This window comes from Trachypithecus francoisi, unplaced genomic scaffold (assembly GCF_009764315.1).
Source record: "Trachypithecus francoisi isolate TF-2019V2 unplaced genomic scaffold, Tfra_2.0 Lachesis_group8, whole genome shotgun sequence".
In the NCBI taxonomy this organism is placed as follows: Eukaryota; Metazoa; Chordata; class Mammalia; order Primates; family Cercopithecidae; genus Trachypithecus; species Trachypithecus francoisi.
Genome location: NW_022681473.1, coordinates 46876309 through 46887838, shown reverse-complemented (window position 1 = coordinate 46887838; position 11530 = coordinate 46876309). Strand labels below are relative to the sequence as shown.

The 11530-nt window shown below is 41.2% G+C and overlaps 1 protein-coding gene across 1 annotated transcript; it reads left to right on the top strand.

Moving 5' to 3' along the window:
• Positions 1-7945: 7945 nt before the first annotated feature.
• On the top strand, positions 7946-9379 carry LOC117080023 (mas-related G-protein coupled receptor member X3-like). The gene has a single exon (XM_033204498.1). It carries the CDS (start codon positions 8362-8364, stop codon positions 9328-9330), a length of 969 nt encoding a protein of 322 aa, XP_033060389.1. The 5' UTR covers positions 7946-8361; the 3' UTR covers positions 9331-9379.
• The last annotated feature ends 2151 nt before the right edge of the window (positions 9380-11530 follow it).

The following is an 11530-nucleotide window of genomic DNA, read 5'->3' as shown; positions in this document are numbered from 1 at the left end:
CAAGCAGAAGAAAAGAAATAAAAATAATCAGAGCAGAAGTAAATGAAACAAACAAACTAACAAACAAACAACAAAAGAAAAATGAAACAAAAAGCTGGTTCTTTGAAAACATAAACAAAATTGATATACCATTAGCGAGGTTAACCAAGGAAAGAACAAAGAAGATTCAAATAAACTCAATTAGAAATGAAACAGGAGATATTACAACCAATACCACAGAAATACAAAAGATCATTCAAGGCTACTGTAATCACCTTTACATGTGCAAACTAGAAAACCTAGAAGATATGCCTAAATTCCTGGAAATATACAAACCTCCTAGATTAAACTAGGAGGAATAGAAACTCTGAACAGACCCAAAAGAAGCAGTGAGATTGAAATAAAAATTAAAAGGCCATTGTCAACAAAAAAGTACAGGAGGAGACATATTCATAGCTGAATTCTATCAGATATTCAAAGAATTGGTACTCCTGAAACTCTTCCAAAATATAGAGAAAGAGGGAATCCTACCTAAAGCATTGTATGAAGCCAGTGTCACCTTAATACCAAAAACCAGGAAAGGGCGTAACAAAAAAGGAACTACAGACCAGTATCCTTCATGAATATAGATGCAAAGATCCCCAACAAAATACTAACTAACCCAATCCAACAGCACATCAAGAAGATAATCCACCATTGTCAAGTGCATTACATAGGTTAACATACACAAAGCAATAAATGTGATACATCACATAAACAGAATTAAAAACAAAAATCACATGATTATCTCAATAGAAGCTGTAAAAGCATTTGATAAAATTTAGCACCCTTTATTATTAAAACCTTCAGCAAAATTGTCATAGAAAGGACATACCTTAATGTAATTAAAACCATCTATGACAACCCCACAGCCAACATTATACTGAATGGAGAAAAGTTGAAAACATTCTCCCTGAGAACTGGAACAAGACAAGGATGCCCACTTTCACCACTTCTATTCAGCGTAGTACTGGAAGCTTTAGGCGGAGCAATCAGACAAGAGAAAGGAATCAAGACCATCCAAATCAATAAACAGGAAGTCAAACTGTCCCTGTTCACTGATGATGTGATTGTATACCTAGAAAACCCTAAAGACTCATCCAGAAAACTCCTAGAATTGGTACCTAAATTCAGTAAAGTTTCAAGATACAAATTCAACGTACACAAATCAGTAGCACTGCTATACACCAATAGTGACCAAGCTGAGAATCAAATCAAGAACTCAAACACTTTTACAATAGATGTAAAAAAAATACTTAGGAATATACCTACCCAAGGAGGTGAAAGACCTCTACAAGGAAAACTGTAAAACACTGCTGAAATCATAGGTGACACAAACAAATGGAAACACATCCCATGCTCATGGAAGGGTAGAATCAATATTGTGAAAATTACCATACTGCCAAAGCAATCTAAAAATTCATTGCAATTCCCACCAAAATATCATCATCATTCTTCTCAGAACTAGAAAAAAACAATTCTAAAATTAATATGGAAACAAACAAAAAAACCCCACATAGCCAAAGCAAAACTTAGCAAAAAGAACAAATCTGGAGGCATCACATTACCCATCTTCAAACTGCACCACAAAGCTATAGTCACCAAAGCAGCATGGCACTGGCATACAACTAGACACATAGACAAATGGAAAAGAAGAAAGAATCCAGAAATAAAGCCAAATACTTACAGCCAACTGATTGTTGACAAAGCTAACAAAAACACAAAGTGGGGATTGACAGAGTCTCGCTCTGTCCACCAGGCTGGAGTGCAGTGGCCGGATCTCAGCTCACTGCAAGCTCCGCCTCCTGGGTTTACGCCATTCTCCTGCCTCAGCCTCCCGAGTAGCTGGGACTACAGGCGCCCGCCACCGCGCCCAGCTAATTTTTTGTATTTTTAGTAGAGACGGGGTTTCACCGTGGTCTCGATCTCCTGACCTCGTGATCTGCCCGCCTCGGCCTCCCAAAGTGCTGGGATTACAGGCGTGAGCCACCGCGCCTGGCCGAAAAGACACCCTTTTAACAAATGGTGCTGAGATAATTGGCAAGCCACATGTGGAAGAATGAAACTGAACCATCATCTCTCACCTTCTACAAAAATCAACTCCAGATGGATCAAAGACTTAAATCTAAGACCTAAAACAATAAAAATTCTAGAAGATAACATCAGAAAAATGCTTCTAGACATTCGCTTAGGCAAAGACTTCATGGCCAAGAACCCAAAAGTAAATGCAACAAAAGCAAAACTGAATAGATGGCACTTAATTAAACTAAAAAGCTTTAACACAGCAAAAGCAATTGTCAGCAGAGCAAACAGACAACCCACTGAGTGAGAGAAAATCTTCACAAACTAAGCATCTGACAAAGGACTAATATTCACAATCTACAAGGAACTCAAACAAATCAGCAAGAAGAAAGCAAACAATCCCATCAAAAAGTGGGCTGAAAGCACAAATAGACAATTCTGAAAAAAAAAGATGCAAATGGCCAACAAACATAGGAAAAAATGCTTAACATCATTAATGATCAGGGAAATGCAAATCAAAAACCATATTGCAATACCACCTTACTCCTGCAAGAATGGCCGTAATTTAAAAATCTAAAAATAATATATGTTGGTGGGGATGTGGTGAAAAAGGAACACTTTTGGACTGCTAGTGGGAATGTAAACTAGCACAAGAACTATGGAAAATAGTGTGGAAATTTCTTAAAGAAGTAACAGTGGATCTACCATTTCATCCAGCAATCCCGTTAAATATATAAAAATATATAATATATATATACTATATATTTAATATATATATTTATATACCATGGAATAGTACTCAGCTATAAAAAGGAATAAAATAATGGCATTCACAGCAAACTAGATGGAATTGGACACATTATTCCAACTGAGGTAACTCAGAAATGGAAAACAAAACATCATATGTTCTCACTTACAAGTGGGAGCTAAGCTGTGAGGATGTAAAGGCATAGAATAATGTAAGGAACTATGGAGACTTGGGGGGAAGGATGGAAGAGGGACAAGGGATAAAAGACTACACATTGGGTATAGTGTACTCTGCTCAGGTGATAGGTGCAGCAAAATCTCAGAAATTACCACTAAATAACTTACCCATGTAAGCAAACACCACCTGTTCCCCCAAAAGCCCATTGAAATAAAAATAATAACAATAAATGATTTAACTTCACAGAACTTAAAAAAAGTTCAATGTTCAGAGTTGATAATAGTAAAAGAAGTTGGAATAAAATGTGCAGCAAGTGGTAGCCTCTGGACAATGGCATTCTAGACATTCACTTTGCATACACTTCTCTAGCATTTGGAAAGAAAGTATACACATGAATATATCAATACTATGATAAAGAAAACACCAAAACATGGTGTCAGGCCATTGTCAGCCTTGATGATCCCATGATCTACTTTTTTCTTTAGTTATAAAGCTTCATAATGAAAGTTCACATTGCTTAATGTGATACCTAGGCCCATAATTGATTTTCAAAATCAGGACAGCAATTACTTACAGGAAGTTGAACAAGATGGGATGTGATGGGAGAGGCTGATACGTATTGGATATGGGACAGAGGCCAAGAATCATCTCAGTTAGGATTTGTGCCTCAGATACCTCTGGCCTCTGATTTGTCGACAGTCCTCATAAAGGAAATAACGAGTTTGTCCAGCATCTTCATAAGCCTGGATTGCTAACCAGCTTTCATTTCAGCTCCTGTAGGCATCTCCTAAATTAAGCAACACAGAAAAGTCCTCTGAAGCCACTGAATCCCAGAAAGGCTCTCTACCTTTAGCACAAAAGGAGTCTTCACCACAGGACAAAAGAAGGAACCATAAGGGTAAGTACCAAGAACTGTCTTCTTCCATAGCCAGTTATGGTTTTTGCTATAGGATCATGTCCCTGTGCTTCCACCTTGGTGCTACATGCAGGGAGTCATGAGCTTGTTTCAGGAAAAGACAAGAGGCATGAAGCTTCCTTTTGGAAACTGAGTGCTGCCAACCCAAATTGTGTGAGTTCCAAATGGGGTCCCCCTTCTGATTTATCTCCCCATATCACCTCCTTCATTCCCATCACTCAATCTGCTCTCCTGGAGAGAATGCTGCCTCTTACATTCATTTAAGGAGCAAGGGGACATGAAGACATTTCTTCCCAGAGTTGAACTGCTGTAGAGCCGGTTTTATTGTTTCACTTCCTTTTTAAATTTATTCTTCTTTACCTCTCTGGAAAGGACAAAGGGAGTTATAGATAGTCCAAACTGAAATAATTAAGGAGTGTTTCATGAGGAAAGTATTTACAAAGATGCACAGGGTTAAGGGAAAGAGACGAGGCATGGGTCAGCACCTTAAGCAGCAATACATAGGGGAGCACTACTTCCTGCCCTAGGCTGAAAGGGACAGGGAAGGAGCAATTACCATTGTCGCCATAGCCATAGCTGTAGCCACAGGGGTGGAAGAACATGAGCAGGCAGGTGGAGAAGCCCCGCATGGCCAACACACAACCACACAGGCTGATATGGTTTGGATCTGTGTCCCCACCCAAATCTCATACTGGTTATAATTCCCAATGTTGGAGGGAGGGCCTGGTAGGAGATGATTATTAGATCATGGGGATGGTTTCACATGAATGTTTTAACACCATCCCCCTTTGGTATTGTTGTTGTGACACTGATGAGTTCTCATGAAATCTAATTGTTTAAAAGCGTGTGGCACCTCCTCCCTCTCTCTTTTGCTCCTGCTCTCACCATGTGAGATGCCTCGCTCCCCCTTTGCCTTTCACCAGGATTGGAAGCTTCCTGAAGCCTCCCCTGAAGTGGAAGCTGCTATGCTTCCTGTACAGCCTGTAGAGCCATCAGCCAATTAAACCTGTTTTCTTCATAAATTTCTCAGTCTCAGGTATTCCTTTTTAGCAATGCAAGAAGGAACTAATACACAGACAGAGAGCCAGGAGGTGGAAATCCCAAGTCACTCTCCTGCTGTCTTCCAGTCTCCTGCCGGTATGTCCCAGTGTCTCAATTTCATCAGAAACCAGAAATAAAAAGAATCCCACTGATGTGGTACCTAGAAGCCACTCTCTTGGGATGTCAAACAGGATAAAGAATGGAAAGCAAATCCTCATGGCAAATGAGACTATCCCTCTCACCTTCTTATATCTTCCTACTTCCTGAGGCTTTCTCTGCCTGAAGGTGATTGATTCCTGTCTCATTTCAGCTCTATCAGACTACTTTAACATTTGCCATGTCTTTCTCTACTGTCACTTTTATGCAGGAATGTTTGCATTTTTCAAAAATGCATAGAAAATAAAATGTAATTTTAAAAAGAGAACATATTTATTTGTTTAGAATATAAGTTTGGTTGCTCTAAACAAGATATATCTTAAACAAGAAAGTATAGTTGAGCCTCTGGGTCACTAGGTTCTGAATCTGCAGATTCAACAAACCACAGGTGGAAACTATTCCAAAAATAAGGGTATGGTGGAGTTGTGTATGTACTGAACAGGTACAAACTTGTTTTTCCTTGTCGTTATTTCTGGAAAAACTACAATATAACAAGAATTTACATAGCATTTGCATTTTGTCGTTATTCTAAAGAACTAAAAACGATTTAACGTATCTGGGAGAAAGTGCATAGGCTATATACAAATACCACATACAAGGAAATTGAGCATCTGCAGATTTTGGTGTGTGCTGAAGTTCTGGAAAAAGTCTCCTGTGAATACCCAGAAATGACTGTCTTTGAAATTTGAACTAGAAGCTCCAAGGCATCACACATCAGAATTCCAAAAATTGCTGCTCCCCAGTCCCTAGAGAGTTGCCCTCATCCCTGTGATCCTGCATGGCTTCCAGCTACATTAGCATTCCAGCTTTATGGAAAAGGACGAGTGGAAGGAGAGGCTTTGCTCCTTCTATTGATCCCGTAAGTGAGGAATTGCTTACATCACTTTGTGATTCTTCCACTTAACAGCACCTAGTCATACGATGTCATTCAGCATCAAGGAAAACTGGGATGTGGGTCCTTGTGCTGCTTTTTTTTTTTTTTTTTTGAGACGGAGTCTTCACTCTCAGAATTGTTATGTGACCAAAGAGGAAAATGAATATTGGGGCAACCTAGCAGCCTCTTCAGCTCCTGACTGTCTCTGATCCTGTGCTCACATCAAGATTTTTCAGGAGCTCCTCAGAAATAATGAATGATGGGGCAGAGAACAGAATTGGAGTCTCATGCAGGGCTCTAGGGACCAGGAACTGGTATTGGACCTGCTCTTCCTGTTGTGAACTCAGGAAAACCCTTTAATTCTCTAGGCCTTGGCTTCATCTTATGTTACATGAGGATAATATCATAGATGGTCTTTAAGGAACACATGCTAAATGTTGGTGATACTACAGGGAAAATGACAGGTATGACTTAGTCCTTATGGAGCTTCGGGTTTCATGAGGAGGACAAACATATCATACCATAAATATAGATGGAGAAACTCTTTAGTGCCCTGAGTGTGGATAACAGAGGTTCTTCTTTTCCTCCCATTTCCTTTCTCAGCCAATCAGGGCTGTGCCAGCTTGTCCCTCTAAGAGAACTCATGATGGATGCATTCACTCCTGATGTTTCTCTGTACTCCCAGCAAAGGGTGTATCTTCTGTCCACCAGGAGGCCTCCTGCCCCTGTGCATCCTTAGGATTCCAGAGCAAACATGGCCTCTGATAGGCAAAAAGGAACTCCTGAATTTATTCCTAAATGCCGTTCACTTACTTCTATTTTGTTCCCTCTTTGATTTGACTCTCATTCCCTATCTGGAGTTTGCTTGGGTCAGTTTTTTTCAATCCACAATTTTGACTGCCAACTTGGATTTAACTTGAGAATCACTCCTCTGCTTTACTCCCTCTAACATGTATAAGTGACACAGGGTGGTTCTAGGTATAAACGGCTGCTCCAAGACTGGATTGTGAATCAGCCCTGCTGGACTCAAATTCATACTATATAATATATAACCCCTGGGACAAATAATTCCCTTTCTTTATGCTCCAATTGCATTATCTGCCATAGGGGGATAATACCAATTCTTACCTCCTAGTCTCCTCAGGTGATTAAAAGAGACAATACCTTATAAACTCTCAATCAACTACTGTTATTCTCCCAGATTAGACCTAATCCTCGTTCTCCAGTTGAAATCTGCGTTAATATCTCTCTTTACACTCCAAGTACTACACATCGCCTATTTCCCCTCGTGGACACCTCTCATACAAATGTTTGCATCAACAAAGAAATGCTACCAGAGATCTCCTGAAAGAGAGAATGAAATAGGTTTACATTGTGTACACTCAGTAGAACATTTAGTAGTCCCCCACAGATATTTCCACACTTCAATTACCTCCACCAGTTACACTCAGACCTCATCTGCACTTATTCTTTCCTCTGTTCTATTGCTGGGTAATTCAGGTGAGACCCACACCCTACCCAAACACTGTGTACAAAAATGCTTCTAGGTGTTCAGCAAAGCCACACTGAGTCTTCATTTCAAAGGCACATCAGTTGTCAATTCAGGTTTTGGGCACACATCAATAATTCTTCTCAACACAGATAGAGCTGTCCACAAATAGAATTCTGATGAATGAAATTTTCTTCATCGAGTTATACTGTGTGTTCTAATACCTAACATTGAGCTTTCATCTTTATTTTCCATTTCATCCAAATCCTCCAGTACCATTAGGCTCCTCATGCATGCATTCCTTCATTGAAAGAATGTTTATGAAGAACACATTGTGCTGCTCATCGAAATAGGCACTGTGAGTATAACATGTAAAATGTGGTCCTGTCTGCAATGACTGACACACTGAGTTATTTCTCACCCACCAGGCCCAGTCATTTTCACACTTATCCTAGCGAAGGTCACATTTTCCTCTGATTCATAATGCATTGGTCTTCTTTCCTGTCCATGGATGACCAGTCCTAGTCACGAGTGTGTCACAGCCACCTCTTTGTGTATCTGACTTTCTCCACCTGAGATAAAATATCAGGCCCATGATACAGTAATGATCGGGTCCACAGCCCTGGCCGGATGAGTTGGGGGTATTTTGATCCTAATGTTATTCCCATGTCAGTACAGAACTTGTGTGGCAGTAGAGAGAGGTCAGGCTTCAGAGTCAAGAAGAACTGGATTTCAAACTGGATTTGAGGACCCTCACCTTTTGATAGGTGACTTATTCTCTGTGAGTCTCTGATCTCTCCTCTTTAAATGAGGACAGGAAAAATCCCACATGGCAGGGTGGTGGGGAGAATCAGAAATCATACACCTGGTGATCACATCTGGTTTATGTTCCCAGGGGCACCAGACTAGGGTTTCTGAGCATGGATCCAATCATCCCAGCCCTGGGTACATCGCAGACACCAATCAATGAAAGTGAGGAGACTCCTTGCTACAAGCTGACCCTGAGCCTCAAGGTGCTGACGTGCATCATTTCCCTTGTGGGGCTGACAGGAAACGCGGTTGTGCTCTGGCTCCTGGGCTTCCGCATGCGCAGGAACGCTGTCTCCACCTACATCCTCAACCTGGCCGCCGCAGACTTCCTCTTCCTCAGCGGCCACGTTATATATTTGCCATTATGCCTCATCAATATCACCCACACCATCCGCAAAATCCTCATTTGTGTGATGATCTTCCCCTACCTTACAGGCCTGAGTATGCTGAGCGCCATCAGCACCGAGCACTGCCTGTGCGTCCTGTGGCCCATCTGGTACCGCTGCCGCCGCCCCACACACCTGTCAGCGGTCGTGTGTGTCCTGCTCTGGGCCCTGTCCCTGCTGCGGAGCATCCTGGAATGGATGTTCTGTGAATTCCTGCTTAGTGATACTGATTCTCGTTGGTGTGAAATATTAGATTTCATAGCAATCGCATGGCTGATTGTTTTATGTGTGGTTCTCTGTGGATCCAGCCTGGTCCTGCTGGTCAGGATTCTCTGTGGATCCCGGAAGATGCCGCTGACCAGGCTGTATGTGACCATCCTGCTCACAGTGCTGGTCTTCCTCCTCTGTGGCCTGCCCTTTGGCATTCAGTGGGCCCTGTTTTTCAGGATCCACCTGAATTGGAACGTCTTACGTTGTCATGTTCATCTAGTTTCTATGTTCCTGTCCGCTCTTAACAGCAGTGCCAACCCCATCATTTACTTCTTCGTGGGCTCCTTTAGGCAGCGTCAAAAAAGGCAGAACCCGAAGCTGGTTCTCCAGAGGGCTCTGCAGGACACGCCTGAGGTGGATGAAGGTGGACGGCGGCTTCCTGAGGAAACCCTGGAGCTGTCGAGAAGCCGATCGGAGCAGTGAGGAAGAGCCTCTGCCCTGTCAGTCAGACGGGACTTTGAGACCAACACTGCCCTGCCAACCTTGACAATTATATGCGTTTTTCTTAGCGTTGTGCCTCAGAAATGTCTCAGTGGTAACTCAAGGTCTTCAAATAGATGTTTATCTAACCTGACAGTTGCAGTTTTCACCCATGGAAAGCATTAGTCTGACAGCACAATGTTTAGATTCTCCTTGATATTACCAACACATTTTCCCTGTTATCTTACACTGAATCTTTCCTACTGAACACTTTTTCTGCACTTTTCGTTGTAATAAAAGGAGTTCCTGACCAAAACCCTAAAACACTGTTTATACTTGTTTTCTACCTGATAGTACCAAAAAGGAAGATTTCTTATTAATCTCTCAGATTATGTTCGCCTGAAAATCATGTTCCCTTCTATGACTGGAGGCATTACTGCAGTTGGAATCTCGATTCTGAATAAATGAGTTCTGCTACCTCTAAATTCCGTTGAATTCTCAGATATAAAGCAAAATAATGTCCTTAGAGAGAGATTCTCCCTTCATAAAAACAGTCTTAGAAACTGGTTTTATGAATAGCCCTCTCCTGTCATTTGTCCACACATGGTCACACCTTGGCCTTGGTTTCTAGTAAAGACAACCATGGCCCCTTCCCCTTGAGAACTGGTAAGTGCTTCTTTAGCTCTTCCTGGACTAACGGACCAGTGAGGAGCCTATAAATATATCCCACCTGTTCCATTTTGGCCATTGGAAACCTCAATATTGGTTTCAAACTGGAATTATCTTGGAAACCATTTATTATTCATTTACAGAGTCTTTAAGTTGTAGAATTCTTCATTCTTCCAGGTTTTGTACAAATTGTTCTGGGTGTAACTTTCAGTTAGTTTTATGGCTGTTAACATAAGAAGCAAAACTGAAAACATCTGACTTTTCCATGCTAATGTCAATTATAGTATCTGGATAATAACTTACAGTTGGTACAAAATTCTGATACATGGTACAGAATTCTAAGTTGTGACTTAGATGAACACAGAAACATTGCGCTAAGGAAAATATGCCAGATACCAAAGAACAATATTGTAAGATCAAATTCTACAAGGTATCCAAACTAGGGAACTCGTGAACACAGAAAATACATTAGGTGGAGCCTGGTGCTGGATGTTGGAGAGACTGTGTAGCCATTATTTAATGAGCACAGACTTTCTGTGCGGAATGATGAAAAGTTCTTAAAAGGGATAGTGGTAACGGTTACGACTTATTGTGAATGTACTTAATGATACTGAATTGTACAATTAAAATGGTTAAAGTTGTAAAATGTATGTTGTGAACATTTTATCACAATTAAAAGCATGTAATTATAAATACAGGATCAGTACAAAATTCAGGACTATGCTCCACCAGTGGTTATCCCTTCCACAGATAACTCAAGCAGACAGAAGAGACCACCAAGAGAAGATGTGACATCACAGCAGGCTGTGTGCTGCTCATAGACAGTGAGGCTGCCTCTCAGATTGACCCTCACTGAGGGGAGCTGACACATGCATTTTGAGTATGCAGGAGACAGTACAAAGCAGTTATGAAAGCAATAAAGAGGTCTATAGTTCTCCATTTGTCCAACCAAATTTACTGGTGACTCGTATCACATTGTTCACAATGTCAAACTCAGGTCCCCTGAGTCCAGATCCATTGCTCTTCTAGGACCAGCACTCTGCTGATGCTGAATCCTATCTGTCCACCCTCAATTTCCAAATGCCATAGTAGGACATAGCTGTAGGTGAGGCTTTCCTACGTGTCGGAGGAAGTGGGAAGGCAGTGTCTGCAGCCAATGCTCCAGGCAAGGAGCTTTAATGTGATGTCTTTAGTTCAGGCTGAGGGTTATTGAGAGAGCCCATTCTGGGAGTCTGTGATATCAGTTGTACAGTTCTGGATAAAGATGTTTATCATGAGGAATTCTGTAGACAATTTTCACCTGGCAATTGAATTAAATAATGTTGGTTCTCGCCTGGGCCACTGCTTATTTTGACGTGACTCTTTTTCTTTTGATGGAAGAAAATTTCAACTTTATGAAAACTTAGATCCTGTCCCTGAAGCCCATTCTGAACTCACTTGGCCTCACACATTGCTCCACTACAGCACTTAAAACAGTATTTCAATTGTTTGTCCTCACATCTTTCTCTTCAACCGCACTCTGAGGTCTTTAAGA